This window comes from Palaemon carinicauda, chromosome 6 (genome assembly GCF_036898095.1).
Source record: "Palaemon carinicauda isolate YSFRI2023 chromosome 6, ASM3689809v2, whole genome shotgun sequence".
Lineage (NCBI taxonomy): Eukaryota > Metazoa > Arthropoda > Malacostraca > Decapoda > Palaemonidae > Palaemon > Palaemon carinicauda.
The window spans coordinates 22,041,166-22,062,665 of NC_090730.1; the positions used below are offsets into that span (position 1 = coordinate 22,041,166).

The following is a 21,500-nucleotide window of genomic DNA, read 5'->3' on the forward strand; positions in this document are numbered from 1 at the left end:
TGTTAATGAGCACCATAGTGAGTATATGAATGTGATTTCTGGTGTTCCTCAGGTTAGTAATCTTTGCCCATTACTTTTCATACTATTTACATATGACATGTAGTTTACTTAGAAAACAAGCTCATTACATATGCAGATGATGCTACTCTCTTTACCTCAGTTCCATCTCCTGAATATAATCTAGGGTTGGTGAATCCCTAAATAGAGATCTAGCTAAAATTAGTATATGATACAAATTATGGGGCATGAAGTTGAACCCTAATGAAACTCAAAGTATGGGGGAGGACAGTGGATCGTCAGCTTCCGGATCTTAGCCTACATAATGTTTCTTTAACTCTATGGCATTTAAAATTTTAGGTGTTATTCATGGTAGCAAATTTACTTTTGAGAAATACATTCGGTCTGTCTCTTCTTCAAATGCGCAAAAAAGGGTTTATTGAGAGTCTTAAAATTTTTGATGATCAATCTATTCTGGAGAATGGTTTTGATTTACCTTGTTTCGAATATTGTTCTCCTGTCTTGCCTTCGGCTGCTGAATCTCATATCAATTTGCTGGACAGGATTTTACATTCTATTAAATATCATATTCTTAACCTAGATAATAATCTCTGGTACTGTCATTTAGATAGTTTGTTATGCATGTTGCATAACATTTTTCATAAGGCTGACCATGCTTTGCATTCAAATCTTCCTGAACAGTGCCATCCTGTTGGTAATCCTAGGTATGCAGTTAATTCTAATTATCAGGCCTTCTTCATCATAAGGCTCAATACTACACAGTAATAAAGTTTTCTAGATGTTTTATTCCAGCTGTTACCAGATTGTGGAATGATCTTCTAAATTAAGTAGTTGAATCGGTGGAACATCAGAAGTTCAAACTTGCAGCGAATATTTCTATGTTGAACAGGCTGACTTAGGTTTCTTTTCATAGTTGATAAATGAGAGATTTATCTTAATGTTGTTATGTTCGTGAAATTACTTCACTTGTAATTTATTTCCTTTCCTCACTGGGCTATTTTTCCCTGTTGGAGCCCTTGGGTTTGTAGCAGCCTGCTTTTGCAACTAGAGTTGTAGCTTTGCTAGTAATAATGATAAGTAATTCAGTGAAAAACTTACTTTTGACACTCTAAAAGTTTAACAGTAATATGAGATAAGAGTGGGTAAAATTCTGCAATAGACTTACCATATGTAAGGCATGGAAACTGCAACATCGTACTTCGATCCAACATCGAACTCTGAATTGGGGAACCTCTTAGTCGGAGGAGCTATGCCTTGCTCTGCTATTCTATAAATATAGAAGAATGACATTGATTATCTCATTGAGTTTTATAAACATACTTGCCTTTGGATTGGAATAAAAAACTAATATCAACATTAAAAATTCAACATTTACATACTTTTCAAAAGCTATAACCTATGCTGACTTAAGGCCAGCTGAGCTGGCTATAGGGACTTGAAAACTTAAAGGCTGCTCTTAAGAACAAGAAACTTGTAGAATAATGCCATCTTAATCTAACTTCAACATGCAAGAAATTGAGAACAGATTACTGTAACTGGTGGTGATATCAGACAGCTTTACCTCAACTTCCACCATCTCTTGTTGTAGTCTGGATTGGTGTTGTTATCGATGAAAACATCCCATCGCCACGAATCCAAGATGTATGCAAATGGCAGAGCTGGGATCTGGGGAATAGTATTATTATCATTATTATTATTATTAAAAGCCAAGCTACAACCCTAGTTGGGAAGACAAGATGCCGTAACCCGGTTTATGAGACTATATCCTACAAAGGAAGATTAAATCATTCTTAAATCTACATGTCAACTAAAAGTGGAAATTTGATTTTTCTTGTCTGCTTACTTATACATCTTGATCATTTGCAACTTTGTGAACTGGTAATGGAGGTTTTCTCTTCCTGAAATGGTAAGAGGAAAGAGAAGAGAGAGAAAAAAAGAATTGATTTTGTTTTCCATACCTTTGACAGAGCGACCTTCATAAGATAATTCTCAAGAGTCTTATTGTCCATAACAACGCTGTGGTCTGTGTAACCTTCTGGCTCTTGGAGCTTATCAGCTACATACTTGAGATATTCTGGATTGCTGGCAGAGAGGCCTATGGCTTTGCTAAGAGCCTCGTGGAAGGCTGAGGGAAGAAAGATACAATCAATATATTTCATACTGGGATTTAATCAGTAACGTCTAAGTTGTTCTTTAGATCTTGATATTTGATTTACAAAGTTCACAGACCTTTTCTCCCACAGTCAAAATTTGAAATCTGTTTCCTTTGTTTTTTCTACTCATCAAACCCCTCATTCCTCGAAGTGCCGAGATAGGACCTTTCTTTTGTCCTGCCCTTTTCCTTTTCTTTTCTTCTTCAGCCTTGGCTATATGAATGGTATAGGCTTATCCCAATGAACCTGCCTTTCAAAATGTTAGCTGAGCTGTTATGATTCAGAAATATCAATTGACTTACTGTCATTCCTTCTAGATGGTCAAGCTGTCTTATGAGAACAATACTGTGTTTAGTGACTGATAGTGGGTTCAATTGAGAACGGAACATCACATGAGAGCGAAATTGTAAAGATAAACACTTTATCGAAGTCAGTAGCACATCAAATTATTGGTTTATAATACTGCAACTTCAGTCTTTAAATACTGATAAATGTATTCAGCTTTGTTGGCTGACTTTGATATTGCCCTTAACAAAACCTATTTTTTAAAATTGCTAATTGTATGATCACAAAGTGCCTTTTCAAGAACATTTATAACCATCCAATACCCGCATATAGCAACTTTACTCCCAAAGATTAATATTGCTATTTAAAGAACGTTCTCAGATACCAAACTCAACGTTTGATTGGATTGCCTTTAACTCTACTCAGCCGTGTTCGAACAACATTGCAGTGTTTTTTATTATGCAAAATTGAGTAGTGAAAATAACCCTGGAAAATTTAGGTCACAATATATTGACATTTGCTTAATGACTAACACTATATAAATGTTAATTAATACTATGTAATTAGCCTAGTATTTGGGTCTAATTAATGGGTACTTGAGACATGGTAATTTACACTAGATATTAGGTACTTGATACATGTGGCTAGTGGCTAGATAAGTAGTATGTACTATTTGAGTCTAGGTTATTGTTATTTTATACCTGGTAACTGGTACATGGTATTTTTTACCTGTTCAAAAGCATCTGGCAGTTTATACATTGTATTTGGTTCTTTGTTCTAAGTAAGCAGTGTATAATGCCACTTAATTTGTACCAGGCACTTAGAAAATGGTACATAGTACTAGGTTTCTGATGTATGAAAGCTGATCATTATTATTATAGACCAAGTGCAATTCTTATGACAAAAGTGAAATGCTGCAAGTCCAAGTGCCTCAAGAGCGAAAGCAGCCTAGAACTAAAATGAGATACCAAAGAAAAATAATTATAGAAAATTCACATCAAATAAACATGGATATTACATTTGTATGAGTCTACTCAACATAGACAAACAAAAGCCTTTATACCTGGCCTATACTTTTAAACTTCCAGTGACTCAGCCATATTACTCAATAGATTACTTTATACTTTGATTGCAATGGGAAGAGAAATTGCTGTAAACTTAATAGTATTGAAAATCACAAAAAATAAGACTTATCAAAGTTAGCTACATATCTTATAGTACCACGTGGTGGATGATATGGTCTGGGAAGATCTGAATGCAGTTAGCTACATATCCTATAGTACCACGTGGTGGATGATATGGTCTGGGAAGATTTGAGTGCAGTTAACTACATATCGTATAGTACTACGTGGTGGATGATATAGTCTGGGAAGATCTGAATGCAGTTAGCTACATATCGTATACTTTACTTTACTTTGATGGCTGCTTTTCCAGTCCCATATGCAGTTAGCTACATATCTTATAGTACCACGTGGTGGATGATATGGTCTGGGAAGATCTGAATGCAGTTAGCTACATATCGTATAGTACCACGTGGTGGATGATATGGTCTGGGAAGATCTGAATGCAGTTAGCTACATATCGTATACTTTCCTTTACTTTGAAGGCTGCTTTTCCAGTCCCATACAGCAGGGGAACCCCACTCTCTATAGTACCACCTGGTGGATAATATGGCCTGGGAAGATCTGAATGCAGTTAGCTTCATATTGTATAGTACTACGTGGTGGATGATATGGTCTGGGAAGATCTGAATGCAAAGAATGATGCAAATTATGATAAATTTGATCATGAGGGAATAATTCAGCAGAGTGGAGAAGAAAACTCACCTGGATTGGCACCATCCCTGAAAACAATGGGCATCACTTCTTTGTCACCCCTGCTGCTGTAAGCCATCATGTACTTCACATGCGCCATCTCGTGGTGCAACACGATGAAGTCTTCCTGTGTCATCTTGGCACACATCTTGATTCTGAGGACAAGTAAATTTAAAGGTGTTGTCTTACACTTGCAACAGTGATTTGAATGATTGTATGCCAAATCTTCAAGTATAATAGGGGAGTGATTGAGGATTTGAGTGGTAGATCTTAACTTAATTATTTATAGATATCTTTCTGCTTACTGATTCTTATTATTTATTTACTTGTTACTTTTCTCTGTGCTCAGCTACTCACCACACTCTCCAGATGTGAGCAGTCGATTCTATCAAAGCTTCCATTACTAGTATATAGGCTTTTATGCTATTTTTACATGTAAAGCTTTGCACATAATCAATAGAAAATAAAAACACAATTATATTTATACTAATTTATCATGTGCATATATGTTACAGCCAAAACATAAAGTTCAACCAGTTCCTAAATAGGCTGCCCAATCAGCCTTTTGGCCTAGAGTTGTAGCCAATGTCTGATTACTAGAAATGACCGTGTATAATTCCTTTTACTTTATTCCGGTCATTTTTCGAAGCGATGGGAAATCCCCAGCCAAACTGAACTGTGCTGATGTAAGACTCGTTTTCGCTTCTGGTGTGGTGGTGCCATGTACTTTACATGGTAACAAGGAAGGTGCCACACTGTGATAATATGACTCTGGTAGTCAGCCTTTTCACAGAAGAGGACAACCCATGTGACTTGTTCTTATCTCACACAGTAGTTTCAGTGTATTCCTTGTATTTGTATAGTATTATATATGACTGCTTAAAGCTCTCAAGTTAAATCATAGGGGATGTATAACATGTGTTGTAGGGTGTCATGACTCATTGCTGGGAAGAGCATACAATAATAATAATGAGGTTACTAAAGGATTGTTGGCTACGAAACAATTCCCTTTAACTGAACGTGCTAAATCAGCAATTAAACACAATTTACTGGGGTTGTCCATTAGAATTATTAATATTTTTTTTCATTATTATTATTATTATTATTATTATTATTGTTATTATTATTATTATTATTATCATTATTATTATTATTATTATTATTACTTGCTAAGCTACAACCCTAGTTGGAAAAGCAGGATGCTATTAGCGCAGCGGCTCCAACAGGGAAAATAGCCCAGTGAGGAAAGGAAACAAGTAAAAAATTAAATATTTTAGGTATAGTAACAACATTAAAATAAAGATTTCCTATGTAAACTATAAAAACTTTTTAACAAAACAAGAAGAAATTATATAAAATAGAATAGTATGCCCCAGTGTACCCTCAAGCAAGAGAACTCTAACCCAAGACAGTGAAAGACCATGGTACAGAGTTTATGGTACTACCCAAGACTAGGGAACAATAGTTTGATTTTGGAGTGTCCTTCTCCTAGAAGAGCTGCTTACCATAGCTAAAGAGACTCTTCTACTCTTAACAAGAGGAGCACAACTCGAACTCCTTGATATTATTCCAAGTATGTGTAATGGTAGTAATCCAATTACATTGATAACAAACACATAAATTTCCTTATTCCCATTTCCTCACTGGGCTATTTTTTCTCTCTTGGAGCCCTAGGTCACATAGCATCCTTCTTTACCAACTAGTGTTGTAGTGTGGATAGTAATAATAAGTAAAACCCATTGATAGATTAGATGTATAAGGTAGCAAGTAGTGTTGTCATTTGTTTAATCACTTATCTTCGGAGAATGAAGGTGCGTGATTGAACAAATGAAGGTGCTTGGTGCTAACTTCTTCCCTTTGTTCACCTGAAGTATTCACCTACACTGAACTCCTGTGAACCTTTGGGATTTGTTAACCATACTCACCTGAAGTCACCTTTGACCTGTGGATCGAAATCTTCATAAGGAACATCGTAGAAATCCCAAGCAGATGGCTGGCACACCATGTCCCCTTGTTGTTCAAGTGTCGAATTATTCCAGAACTTGTCTGTCATTGGCTTAAAACCAATGTCTGTGAAGAATTCCTCCACCACTCTGGTCATGTTTACCACATTGCCCAACTAGAACAAAAAGAGAAGCTTCAGTCCATAATAGGTACTTGGAATCAAAGATTAATCTGCCTACTATATTGTATCTTAAACAGGAACCAGTACTTGCCTGGCCACTTTGATCTAATGAAAAAATACCAATTTGTATATTGCACAGCAGTTACTATTGTAAGTTTAGCTATTAAGGATGGTGGCACTTCCAGTTTGCTGTCAATAGTTATGGTCAGAGTTGGCTTAAGACTAACTTCATTTCATAACAACAGCAACACTAAATAACGACATCAATGCTGTAAGACTTAGGACAAGGCAAGAGCAAGTAGTAGTACCATGGGGCTTTTCAGATAGTCTGCAATAGGATATGAAAAAATATTTATATAGTACAAAGATGGAAGTAAGATTAAGGTAAATTTAGAATTATAGGTAAATTAGATGAATCAGAAGTAGTTAGGGTCAGACTAAAATTCACCTTTTAAGAAAAGTGTCGCATCCCATCTGAGTTATTCGCAACCTGTCTCCATTAATTTTGTATTCATATTTGTATCTATTTTTCTTTTAATTAATTGATAAACTGATCGACCTATTGACCTAGGGACCTTTTCATAGGCTAACGCTGTCCTAGATCATTTTGTTCCTTGTGTAGGGGAAATTAGCAGTCATGAATGTTCACGAGTCACAGTACTTCCTTACCTTTTCTTCGAGGACATTGGTAATGTTAGGAAGCTGTGTGTCATTGTTGGGAGCCACAAGGTCGTAGAGACTCTCCCAGTTTTCTCCGTACATGTCACCTGTAGTTGAAAAAAAAATAATAATGAAAGTGATTGTCTCCTAATTTACTATACGCATCATTGTCATCTTCATTATCTCTACCACAAATTTGCTTCAGCGGCTGCATCTGTTTGAATCCATTTTGCTTGCCTTGCACTCTCTCCACTAATTAAAAGGTGCATTAGAGTTGTATGAAGATAGAATATGCATTACTATTAATAGAGGTTTAGAAGTTTAATATAAAAGACAGAAAAGAAATTAGATGTGGGAAAACTTAAGGATTCAAAATTCAGATGAAAATGTAATGTCTTTTCAGTACCATCAGGCCAGCGGTATTATAAAAATTTGACTATGTTTTTGTTGTAAGCTGAATATGCCTTACTTTTATGTCACATAAACTGAAACGGGCCCAGCTATCTTAATCAAGCTTGGTCTTTGTAAGAAAAGAGAGCTCAATAATAAGAATGTTAACAGGCTAAAATAAGAGGGAAGGAATAGGAATACATATTTTCATAGTGTATAGTACGAAGCATTGATATATCCTACCCCAAAGGAATCGATAGATTTACAATCAATTATATGCCAAATGTACCTTTGAAAGTCTGCGTTTAGTTATAAATTAAGAAAAAATAATACTTCTGTGGCAATGTCTGCCATTGTCTTCCCTCTTTAAAGAAATGAACAAGTCAAGCACTTGGCCTCTAAAAGGCATCTGAATTATTTGCTGGGCCGGGAAGACTCGCCCAAATGATGTACTGTACCCTAAATGAAAGAAAAACATATGCCCTTTTCCTGAAAACTAATTACTGAGCACCAAAGACTTGGTTGAAATATTTACTCGGCCAATACAGGCACTGAGCTTTAAGTATTACTCAAAGTATTCATTCTCCCCATAATGGCTTACACTAAACATGCACTGCTCCACAAAAGAGTCACACAATATTTGTACTTGTAAAGACTGAGCAAAGAAATGGTGGAAACTTTAGAAACTAATCACAGGAAAGCATTAGATCATAAAATATCCAATGTGTCTCAAACAATCACGCAAAAATGGGACCCTAACATTGCCTGTATTAACCTTGTTTATGCATCAATGTTTTCCTTAAGGTAGTTATTGTGGTTCAAAGGCTCACCCAAAATATGCGCTGGGATGAGATCCTCTGTCGTGATTTCGTCATGGTATTTATCCTTCAGTTTGTATAAGACGTAGGCTCTCAGTCTTGCGTAGAAGGGTTTCGTCTTGTTCCAGAGTTCAGCGATGTCTGATATGAAATCGTCGCTTGTGTACTCCTCGTCGGTGTAGGGTTCAATCCAAAGAAGGCCACTATTGTTGAATCCTGATGGTTGTTAAAGGCAGAGGAGATTTAGACAGAGATTAGTAAGTAAGATATAAGGTAGGGAATTTATTGTATTATGTATTCAATGGTATCTGAAACATACACCCTGCAGCCAAGCTCTCTATCAATTAAAAAGTATTAGTGGCAAACTTACGAATTATTTTTGCCTCTGGCACATCACCCTGACACACAGTATATGTGGGTTATATTTAGCTCCAGTATACAAGATCATTTGGAAACTGCAAAATGCCAGAATCTGTGACACATTCTAAATAGATTCAGACTTGAGAATATCATTAATCTATCATAATTAAAAGAAGGAAATTTATTATTGGTATTCAGCGTACTAAACAAAATTATAGCGGCGAATATGCTTCCGAAGTATTTACTTTGACACCATTTAGTCAAGGAATCAGATGAATGCACATAAGTGATAAAAAAGATCAAATAATGAGGATCTGATAGCTATCTAAAGAATAAGTTACCCAATTGGAAGTAAATATTTGTATTACTACAAACATACAAATGATTAAGCACAAGATATTTCGCCTAACGTGCCAAAGGAGGGGTGTTTATGGAAAAAAGATACTCATCAACTAAGTATTCTGTTACATTTCCAGGATGTGAGGGGATTTTGAATAACTCCACAAGGGTTTCCAGCAACCCTATCCTGATTTCATCCTCTGATAGGGTTAAACCAGATATACTTATTCTATCACATCTGATATGCAAGTTTGTAATGCTTAAGATAAAAAGACTAATGGTAATGATGAAGGAGAAGATTTTAGTTCTGTAGAGATCCTTACCGTTCAGGTTTGCCACCTCATTCTGCAATGTGATGTATTCTTTGTAGTCGTCGAGGAGTTCCTTGCTGACCTTACGCCACTCCAGCCAGTAGTACTTGAGGTTATTGTAGGTCTCGGAGTCGTTGGTCATCTTAGCTTCCACTGTAGAGAAGAGTAAAGTGGATTAGAATTAAAGAAAGATGTATGTTGCTGCTATACTTCAGTTCACCATTACGATATCTCCACTTTCTATTGGCCAAGTTGGATGTTTGCTGGTCGCTGTGAGTTCAAGCCTTTCTTTTTTTTCTTTGCCGCTTATGAATGGCAGGGGCAAGGGACAGTGACATTGCCCTCTCGAGTAGGACAATGCCCTAGAGACTAACCAAATATAAAATATGATCAGCACCCAAGCCCCCTCTTCACCCAAGCTAGGACCAAGGAGGGCCAGGCAATGGCTGCTGATGACTCAGTAGATAGACCTATAGACTGCCTCAAACCCCCATCCTTAGCTCACAAGGATGGTGAGGTTACAGCGACCAAAGAAACTAACGAGTCTGAGCGGAACTCGAACCCCAGTCTGGCGTTCACCAGTCAGGGACGTTACCACATCGGCCACCACAACCCTAAGTTGTATTTACAATTAGTTCTATGTACCCAGGATTCCATCCCTGGCATTAGTAAAGTGGTGGTGGTTTAAGACTATGGCCATTCTTCACTTTAATACTTAACCATCACTTACAAACCACTTCTGTATAAAGGCTTATGCCTAGCTAGCTTTGGAAGTTAAGGTCACTCTGATCATCCATGATGAATTAAGATAATTACAAATTGGCAGCTTAAAGAAGTTTGAATATATTGACCTCTTGTAGAATATTGCCACTTAACTAATACTGGTTGTAGTAAGCAGAGGCAGTTACACACCAGACGACAGAAATTTTCCTCTCTGAGAAAATTCCTGTAGTTTATGGGCTGCTTCGCGAATAATCTGCCCGAAGTTCAATTTGGACCTGGCGTCCAATATGGAGCCGGGTTCCACTTTTTAATCCATGTAGTTTATGGGCTGCTTTACGAAAAATCTGCCCGATGTCCATTTTGGACCCGTCTTTGAATATGGAGCCGGGGTCCATTTTTGAGTCGCGGTCCATTTTGCACCCGGCGTCTATTTGCTTTGAAATACCACATAAGATATGATGTGTGTGGTCTTTGAATGTCCCTCCCCTCAAGACTGAATATAAATTTACAAGAGGCTAATTTGTTCCTACAAAACCAACTGCTTGATGCAAAAACATATCCCATATCACCGCCTCTTGTTTGAGCCTCCGCCAACATCTTCAGTGGGGAGGAAACGCTTGCAAGAAATCACTTCACACCAGTATCAATTCCTTGAAGCACATTTTTGAACCAGTGACGTTACAAAGAAATACAAATCTCAAGCCAGTGTCACACAGGCAAATTTTCCTGTACCTTTTGCCCCTTTCTGCCATACTTTCCACTAAGATCTTAACAAGGTACAATAGCAGCATAATGTCACACAGGCAAATTTTCCTGCACCTTTTGCTCCTTGCTGCCACACTTTCCATTAAGATCTTAACAAGGTACATTAGCAGCATAATGTCATAAAGGTAAATTTTCCTGCACCTTTTGCTCCTTTCTGCCACACTTTCCATTAAAATCTTAACAAGGTACATTAGGAGCATTCCAGTTTATATACCAAGATTTTCTATTTGGTACCAAAGAAATGCCATAAAGTGAGGATGCTGGATGCCTCATTTACTTGAATTGACTTTGTGCATGTGTGTGGCAAAGTTCTTTACTTAGGGCATGCAGTTACGTGCGCCATTACCATTAATAGAATATTTTTTCAGTAGTTCCGGCATCACTGGTGTAACTTATCACAGAGATCTATACGTGTGATATTATGAATAACATTTGTAAACAAAATTGCATCATATTTTCGTTTTTTGTACCTAATAGAGCACGATGTTCAGGACTGGTAGTCAAAACTATAAATGACACATATACCATGTATATATATATATATATATATATATATATATATATATATATATATATATATATATATATATGCGTCTGTGTGTATAATAAATTGACAAATACGCAGATATATATGTATATATAATATTTTTCTCTATACACACATGTGTATATATATATGTATTTATATATATATATATATATATATATATATATATATATATACATATATATATATACAGAGAGGAAGAAATTATTGGCCAAAAACTATTATATACAATATTAATTCTTATAAATGATTGCAAAATATAAGTGTTTTACAAAATAATATCACATCAACAACACTACCAAGAAGAACAAAAAATCGGATAAGAAATGTAGATAGACGCAGCTTTCACTTACATTCGTAGAGACCAATCCCATCATCCTCCTTGCTGCAATCGGAATTGGTAACGGGGCAGACCCTCTTGCTCAGCGTGGTCAGCATGCTAGACACGATGTCCGTCAGCTGTAATGATAAGTGGGTAGAAATTTAATCTCGTGTCACAGTACGAGAGTCTTCTATTAGCACCAGGTTTGTTTTGGTTGCGTTCATTCTTTGATGAGGCTTTTCTGAACTGATGGTAAGCTATAAAACTCTAGGGGAATCTCTCTCCATGTTTCCATGGTTGAAGTTTTTAAAAATTCGTTCCTTTCCTTGTCTGATAAAAATCTCTGCCTCAGTTGTTGTTTATATCCTCATTTCCTTTCCTCACTGAGCTATTTTCCCTGTTGGAGCCCTTGGGTTTATGGCATCCTCCTTTTCCAACTAGGGCTGTAGCTTAGCACGTAATAATAATAATAATAATAATAATACGTTTTGTCATCAATTTTGCTGAAACATATTTTATCAATTTAATACTGTGCAACATTACTCCTAATACCCTTTGTACATATAGTCTTACAGTACAAAATACATAACAGGTCGACCTTGAGAGAACGAGAGCTATTTACTAATCACCTTTTGGAGGTCCTCCTTGGGCAGTGCAGCCACGCCAAGGTTCTTTTGCAGTTCGAACTGTCGTTTCAAGTCAGATGAATTGAAGGTTGAATAATCGAAGTAGTTGATGGTGCTTTCGTAGTACTCGTTGAAGTTCTTGTTAACGGTAACCCATGCATCAATCTGAAGTAAAGATGTAGTTGGATATATATATATATATATATATATATATATATATATATATATATATATATATATATAGACTATATATATATATAATTTATATATATATATATATATATATATATATATATATTTATATACATATATATATATATATATATATATATATATATATAATTCATATATATATATATATATATATATATATATATATATATATACATATATATATATATATATATATATATAATTTATATATATATATATATATATATATATATATATAATTCATATATATATATATATACGCATATATACACACACACACACACACACACATATATATATATATATATATATATATATATATATATATATATATATATATATATATATTTATGATAAATTTTGCACATTTAGACGTGTTTTTTCATATTCAAATAAGCCATATATTTTTTATACATTAATGACTGGATTCTCTTAACGACCTCGGGATCAGAGCCCCAGGCGAAATCACACAAGGACAACAGCTTCTGACCAGGCGGGAGTCGAACCCTGGTCTAGGGAACTTGTATGCACAGGGGCATACCACTTGGCCATGAAATACAGGGAAACGTGATGCTCAGATGCAAAGGAACCACGGGGAGAATGAAAATAAGAAATATAGGATTAAGTCCTGACTAGTTTCGTGATAGTTCTTCAGAGGACTGATTTATTGAATAAGGTTTCTTTACATTTTATATGGTACAGAAAACATACGAACATACATAGATTTATAGAACAATGGGCACTCACATACCAGCTACCTGGTTTGCCAGTTAGCTGGTTTGGAAGTGCCTATTGTACTATGAATATCTCTATGTATGTTCGTATGTTTTCTGTACCATATAAAATGTAAAGAAACCTTATTCAATAAATCAGTCCTCTGAAGAACTATCATATCACGAAACTAATCAGGACTTAATCTGATATTTCCTATTTTCATTTTCCCTGTGTATTTTTTGCATATATATATATATATATATATATATATATATATATATATATATATATATATATATATATATATATATATATATTATATATATATATATATATATATATATATATATATATATGCATATATATATATATATATATATATATATATATATATATATACATATATGTCTATGAATAATAGTAATAATTTATTATCATCCATTAAAACATCTGCTATAAAGGTCAGTTTGCTTTGAAAGATTAATGATGTTTATGTAAACAACAGATAATCCTTTCATCCGTAATGTTAATAATTCATATGTTATCTTTAGGGACTTTTTCATTACGTTTTCAAAACATAATTAACTGTAGAAAAATATTTATATTTGAAAGCTGAAAATTAAAGGAAGAATATTCATCAAGCTGACATAAATACACTGACCTTTACATCCAAATAAATACATTGGCCTTTATATCAAAATAAATATATTTACCTTTGCGTCAAAATAGAATCATTGGCATTTGCATCAAAATAAATTAACCGACCTTCATATCAAAATAAATTAACTGACCTTTGCATCAAAATAAATTAACTGACCTTTATATCAAAATAAATTAACTGACCTTTACATCCAAATAAATACTTTGAAATTCACATCCAAATAAATTAACTGACCTTTGTATCAAAATAGATGCATTGACCTCTATATCAAAATAAGTAAACTGACCTTTGCATCAAAATAAATACTCTGACATTCACATCCAAATAAATTAACTGACCTTTGTATCAAAATAAATACAATGACCTCTATAGCAAAATAAGTAAACTGACCTTTGCATCAAAATAAACTAACTGACCTTTATATCAAAATAAATTAAATGACCTTTATATCAAAATAAATTAACTGACCTTTACATCCAAATAAATACTTTGAAATTCACATCCAAATAAATTAACTGACCTTTGTATCAAAATAGATGCATTGACCTCTATATCAAAATAAGTAAACTGACCTTTGCATCAAAATAAATACTCTGACATTCACATCCAAATAAATTAACTGACCTTTGTATCAAAATAAATACAATGACCTCTATAGCAAAATAAGTAAACTGACCTTTGCATCAAAATAAACTAACTGACCTTTATATCAAAATAAATTAAATGACCTTTATATCAAAATAAATTAACTGACCTTTATTTCAAAATAAATTAACTGACCTTTACATCAAAATAAATACTTTGAAATTCACATCCAAATAAATTAACTGACCTTTGTATCAAAATAAATACTATGACCTCTGTAGCAAAATAAGTAAACTGACCTTTGCATCAAAATGAATTAACTGACCTTTATATCAAAATGAATAAATTGACATTTATATCAAAATAAATTAACTGACCTTTATATAAAAAAATTTAACTGACCTTTACATCAAAATAAATACTTTGACATTCACATCCAAATAAATTAACTGACCTTTGTATCAAAATAAATACATTGACCTCTATATTAATATAAGTAAACTGACCTTTGCATCAAAATAAATTAACTGACATTTAAATAAAAATAAATCAACCGACCTTTATATCAAAATAAATAAACTGACCTTTACATCAGAATAAATTAACTGACCTTTGTATCAAAATAAATTAACTGACCTTCACATCAAAATAAATTAAATGACCTTTACATAAAAATAAATTAACCGACCTTTGTATCAAAATAAATTAACTGACCTTTATATCAAAATAAATAAACTGATCTTTATATCAAAATAAATCAACCGACATTTGTATCAAAATAAATTAACTGACCTTTATATCAAAATAAATAAACTGACCTTTATATCAAAATAACCTTTATATCAAAATAAATAAACTGACCTTTATATCAAAATAACCTTTATATCAAAATAAATAAACTGACCTTTATATCAAAATAAATACATTGACTTGCACATCTAAATGAATTAACTGACCTTACATCACAGTAATGATTTTTATTAGTTGGCAAAGCCGTGAAGTAACAAAAGTCAAGAAAGGGAGATAATGCTAAGAGAGAAAAACAAAAGCCTGATATTCTAAGAAATAATGATAATAATAATAATAATGATAATAAAGTTTCTCAATATATCAGATCTTGGTTCCAGATGACATTGTTTTGACGAGAGTTGAATAATGATAATCAACTCTTCAAACCTAAGGACTTTTTTGACGGTTCTCAAAAACATTCACCGTGTTTCGTAAATAGAGAGAGAGAGAGAGAGAGAGAGAGAAGACAAAATATAAAAAATGGCAATTAATGCTTGTATTGTTGTACTATATTCTTTTTCATCAATATCTTTTAGTTTATTTCTCTCGTAGTTTATTTCCTTTTTTTCATCAATATCTAAAATATTTTATATTCATTATCTTTCTCGTAGTTTATTTTCTTATTTCCTTTCCTCACTGAGCTATTTTCCCTGTTGGAGCCCTTGGGCTTATAGCATCCTGCTTTTCCAATTAGGGTTGTAGCTTACCTATTGATAATAATGATAATAATAATAATAATAATTATAATGATAATAATAATAATGATTCTTTGATGATGCTTTTCTGAACTGATGGTAAACTATAAAACTCTAGGGGAATTTGTCACCGTGTTTCCATGGTTACGGTTTTAAAAATTCGTTCCTTTCCTTGTCTGTTAAAATTCTTTGCCTCAGTTGTTGTTTATTGATTTGCCTTGTTTATATTCGAAAAGTGAATATTTATTATTGATAATAATAATCAACCAATACTGGTATCGAGCCTACTTAAGGAATGAGGACTGAAGTACCCTTAAATGCATGTGATACACAAAATTATCTTTTCTTTTTTTGTTTCTCAAGCGAATGGCAGATTGAAGAGACAGTGACATTGCCTAACAGGATAATAGAGACTGACCATATATACATATCAGCTCCCAAGCCCTCTCCTCATCCAAGCTAGGACCAAGGAGTGCCAGGCAATAGCTACTGATGACTCAGCAGGTAATCCTATAGACTCCCAAAACACCCCTTCCTCAGCTCTCAAGGATGGGGAAGTCGCAGACACTACAAGAAACAAACGAGCGTGAGCATAACTCGAACCCTAATCCAGCAGGTCGCCAGACGGGGACGTTTCCAATAGCCCACCAGTCCCACGTTTCAATTCCAGTAAGGAGATTCATAGATAGTTCTTTTATCAAATAGCGTTATTGTTATAACCAGAATGATTAACAGACACAGTGAGGTCAATTGTTCATTGAATATTCTACCAGCAAATATTGGATGCCAATTGAGTGATTATGATCATGATTGAGTAAAATTCCATTTCTTACATTTTTTTAGACTTTAAAGCGTCTCAACTTCGTGGTTAACTGTACAAGTTTCTTAGTTCAGTGCAAAAAAAAAATCAAGATCAAATTTCATATAGAATTTACTAGACAAAAAATAGGCAGCCAAAGAAAGTTTAGTAGTCTAGTAAGACACAGAAGGAAATATGTTGCTTTCTGGGAACACACAAGAAAGCAAAGAATTAATGTTTCCTTTAGGAAGTTTACATCAATGGCTTCTTGTGTTCACCCACACAAGTACTGGCAAAAACTTACCGAATAATTTTTATTCTCTTCCGTCAAGCTGGTTTCATAGTTCCAGTCTGCCAATACAGAAGCTTGAACATATTCGGTCATGCTTTCGTCCATTTCTTTCATCCTCAACTTAGCATCTTCTTCACTAGAGGGATCGTCAGTCACAGGCTCCCCTGTGGATCCTGTCACTGTCGAGGAATAGCTTGGCAAAGTGGTGCTTGGTGCAGAGGTGCTCGACACGGTGGTTGGAGCAGATGTGCTTGTTACAGTGCTGTCTTCTTTAACAGTGGTTGGAGCAGATGTGCTTGTTACAGTGCTGTCTTCTGTAACAATGGTTGAAGTGCTGTCTTCTGTAACAATGGTTGAAGCAGATGTGCTCACTATTGTGCTGTCTTCTGTAACAGTGGTTGAAGCAGATGTGCTTGCTGCACTGCTACCTTCATCAATGGATTCAGTCGTAGTGGGATCTTTTTGGGGTAACATTTTAGCGCTAGATTTTACACAGTCCTCTGTTGTAAGAATAACATTGAATTTATTATAAAATATCCAGAAGATTCCAATGATACTTTTAATGATTACGTAAAGAAAACTTTCATATAGTAAATCTTCCATGTTAATAAATTGGCACTAACTTCCTTATGAATCAAGGTAACATTAGAAGATAATATTTGTAAATTTAAAAACTTGACTAAACTTAGCATTGACAAACTTGAAATATTGATGGTAGACTTAGTGACTGAAATGTGTAGCCTTGAAATTAACATGTAAAGGAAATAAAAAGATAGAAGAGCAAAAACAATTCTTAGTACTATCATAGTCATTATTTAAAGCAGCATGGCTATTGAAAATTCCAAACCTAATTTTCATGTTTTTTTTTTCTTAACTTCCCCATATGATAAGTGACCAGTGCGATCTGATTCCCTCTTTCAATTATTTTCACGAACTTCCTCTCCTATGTCATTTCAGTTGGTTGGTTCAAGTTCAGAGATCTACTCCAGGCCTCTTATCAATTCCATAACCTTGGTCAGGTATCTTATTCAATTCAAAGATTTGCTTTCACTCGTGCAAGCATAGAATAAAGAAGCATATGAACCAACCCCCAGCTTCCCCCCACCCGCCACACCTTAAATAGTCTATATGTTTATTCCATTCTCTAGTATCCTTGTCCAAGTTCATATATCTGACATTGGTCTCATTCTAAACTGTTTCATCATTAGTTTCACTATAAAGCTACTTCCTTATTCACTTTTTTACCTCGCACTAAGTTTGCATCCACACAGACAGAGATTCGTCAGGTGTAGATAGGAGCAAAGGGCTGAAATTTAAACTGGCAATACATGGATTCAAATGAGACTGTTCCAGTCATTGCCTTCAGCATTTGGCGTGAACAATCTCACTGGGGTCAAGGCATTTTAAATTCAAGCTTCAGCTCTTAGCTCCAGCCTGCACCTGCAAAACCATCGCCTTTGTGCAGTCTAAAGGCGGGTTTACCTGGTCGAACGCGGTTTGACACACAAGTGTTTGAAGTGATGTTCAAATTTGTGAACTGGGTATTCGTTTCTCGAACACGCTCATTAAATGGTTCGAAGAAAGTCTGTTCTCGTCTGACTTTTGTGGGTGGGGCTTCATTGCCCACAAACCTTAAGCTTTTGTGGCTGACTCCACCTCTTCAAACCATTTGACAAGCAGGTTCGTCAACTGGGTTTGACGAACCGTTCGATCACGTAAACCCCGCTTTAGTCTCTTGATATCCATTTTGATGTCCAGGTCTATGCCCCACAGAGGATTTCATTCCAAATGGTATTTTTCCCCAATTTTTTATATCTAGATAAATATTTGCATATTTCAAGTCTTCTATAATTCTTATCTAGTTTTGTTATGGCTACGCCTAATCGTATTCAGATTCATCTAATAGTAAGCCTTTGTGGATCTTTAACCTCCAATTTTTTAACTAATACCCTCAATGCATTTTCTTTAGATTTTCTCCATAGTTAATCTTTTAAGCAACACTCATCATTTTTCTGAGTAATTTTTCTAGCATTAACCTTGTAAACAATGCTGATATAGATATTATTATGAGTCCAGACTAACCTCCCCAGCCAATGCATTGCCCAGCCTTAGCCAGTTCATCGTCCAAAAACCGGATCAGAGGATCAAAGTAAGAGATTATGGCTTCTGAATCCATATCTGGCGATCCACCTAGATCCTTCAAGACAACTGGCCATGGCTCTGAGAATCCGCGCTCAAGCGCTTTCCTGGAAAGAAGTAAAATTTGGAGTTAATTGGAGTTACTGAGGCTCCTAAAGACCTGTCTAAAGCCTTGTGGCATGATGAGGATTGACTCTCTTTGGTTATTGTATCTCTCTTACATTGTAGGGTAGAGCAACGCAATACCCCAATGTATTATGTACCCAACTAAAATTGATTTTGCTCCATACACATCGTATAGAAATGTAAATCTGCTTCATATTGATATAAGGACAATATATATCTGAGAGAAATTTGATTCTGTTCCATGCAAGTCTCAGTGCTATTTGATTCTGTTCTTTTGGAGTTTGCAAAACACTTTAATCAGTTTCATAAAAATCTGAAATAACTTATGTGTCTTGTAAAAGTCTGAGAGCATATTTATGTTGTTCTTTTAAAAACTGAGAAAACATTTAATGTTTCATAGAAGTCTGGAGTGAATTCTATGATTTATGTTCCATACACAGAATTTCATTCTGTTAGTGAAAGATTTTAGAGAAATCTCAACCTGTAGCATATAAATCTGAGAGAAATCTTAAACTGTTGCACACAACTCTAAGCAAAATTCCAATTTCTTCTAAACAAGTCTTATGGCAATTCTATTTTTTTTTCTTTCATAGATTTGAGAAATTTCAACCTGCGTTGTACCGTAAACACTCTAAGTAAAGTTTAGATTTAATCTGTGCACACCTCAGAAAAGATTTTAATCTAGTCTAGACACAAGAGGAACAATAAACTGAAAAAACTAAAACTCAGTAAGCAAAGTAAACACCTGAGAACAGTAGTGTTTTCTGTATACTCACCTGAGCACAGCTCCAGCATCGGTGTTGCTATAGATGTCACAGGTGTGTAAGGGTCCCTCATGCCCGGCCACCTGGCACAGGTGAGCATGGAACCGGAACTGCGTGATGAAACTGACGAAGTACCTGAAGATAAACATTTATTTTAGTTACTGTCTCTGTTTAATGATAATCATTGGAAGTGGAAGGGGATGCAAATAAGATGGTCAGAGGAGCGTGAACTAGTAAATGTTTGGTAACATGGCCATGCTTATTTAAGAGTGATTAAAAGTTGTAGTGTCTGGTAAAAAAAATCAGAAAGTTTTTATGAGAGGAAAATGATACAAATTAGATGTTAGCAAGCATAATGTTAAGAGTTTGGACGCGTCCCATATGATCGTTTATATCGCAGATAAGTAGTATGGTATTGTAATTATTATTAGCAGTAGCATTAAAAATACTAGTGGTTACAGAAGGTTTCCCAATACTATCTTCAAAATCTTCAACAAAGTTAGCCTCCAGCACTGTAAATATACCTTATGTAGGGAACATTAGCGGGAACGTGAAATTTAGCTCCAGCGTCAAAGAACTCCTCTCCTCTAGGCTCCCCTGGAGGAGTAATGCCCTGGAAGTCCTCCCGCAATTTCCACCAGGCTGCGTTCATCTGCTCCGTGGGGATGGACCCGTCAAACACACCCCAACGGAACTTGTCGATCAAGTAGCCGAAAGGAAGGAAAGCGATCTAAAAAGAGGATACGATTATTTATTGGGATAGGAGGAAGGATAGATAGCCTACACTTCCCTAGTTATATGGTATATGGAAAATCGAGCATCCTATACACTTCTTTCAACTTGTATAGCTTGTGCTTGATAGGGTCCTTATTCCTTTGTCCAATTATATAAAAAATAGATAGCCTGCACTTACCTAGTGATATGGTATGTGGAAAATCAAGCATCCTATACACTTCTTTCAACTTGTATAGCTTGTGCTTGATAGGGTCCTTATCCCTTTGCCTAACTATCTACATGTCCATATAACTATCTACTTATCTATTTATCTACCTTTGCATAGTGTGAACAATTATTACCTTCTCAAGAGCCATCCTCATGAGGAAATTAAGGTCCCTCTTCTCATCGTCAGTATAGTCCGAAGAGGACGATGTCCCGGGCTTGACTTCACCACCTGGTGTTAGGTGAAGCACGTTCTCCAAATGGCTGGGGGTAGACACCGACAGGGCTATCAAGTCTCCTATGGCCTCGTGGAATCCTGGATGGAGGACAAATGAAAATAGGGTAGTTTTTATTGGTGGCAATCTTCATTTTGTTTTATTCACTTCCACGCACGAAAATGCAGCACTGATAGAAGGGAATGGCGCAGTGGGGATAGACAGTTCGACACGCTGCTCATGAGTTTTTTGTGTTATAGGAAACAATTTATGTTTGGATGAAATGATTTTTCTGTACAGAGATCATCCACAA

General features: G+C 35.0%; 2 protein-coding genes across 3 annotated transcripts in view; one reads left to right on the forward strand and one right to left on the reverse strand.

The window, feature by feature from the left end:
• LOC137642495 (lactosylceramide 4-alpha-galactosyltransferase-like) overlaps positions 1 to 21,500 on the forward strand; it is a 127,975-nt gene that overhangs the window by 17,886 nt on the left and 88,589 nt on the right. The window lies entirely within an intron of this gene.
• The window catches only part of LOC137642493 (angiotensin-converting enzyme-like), a 69,084-nt gene that overhangs the window by 4,797 nt on the left and 42,787 nt on the right, over positions 1 to 21,500 (reverse strand). The window contains exons 11-25 of the mRNA XM_068375090.1: positions 21,110 to 21,288; positions 20,558 to 20,763; positions 20,046 to 20,168; positions 19,087 to 19,250; positions 17,017 to 17,504; positions 12,260 to 12,421; positions 11,662 to 11,767; positions 9,286 to 9,426; positions 8,276 to 8,479; positions 7,065 to 7,162; positions 6,196 to 6,389; positions 4,283 to 4,425; positions 1,977 to 2,143; positions 1,580 to 1,683; positions 1,184 to 1,285 (exon numbers count right to left, since the gene is read on the reverse strand). Of these exons, the coding sequence (XP_068231191.1) occupies positions 1,184 to 1,285; positions 1,580 to 1,683; positions 1,977 to 2,143; positions 4,283 to 4,425; positions 6,196 to 6,389; positions 7,065 to 7,162; positions 8,276 to 8,479; positions 9,286 to 9,426; positions 11,662 to 11,767; positions 12,260 to 12,421; positions 17,017 to 17,504; positions 19,087 to 19,250; positions 20,046 to 20,168; positions 20,558 to 20,763; positions 21,110 to 21,288 (2,581 nt within the window). The remainder of the gene's footprint in view (positions 1 to 1,183; positions 1,286 to 1,579; positions 1,684 to 1,976; positions 2,144 to 4,282; positions 4,426 to 6,195; positions 6,390 to 7,064; positions 7,163 to 8,275; positions 8,480 to 9,285; positions 9,427 to 11,661; positions 11,768 to 12,259; positions 12,422 to 17,016; positions 17,505 to 19,086; positions 19,251 to 20,045; positions 20,169 to 20,557; positions 20,764 to 21,109; positions 21,289 to 21,500) is intronic.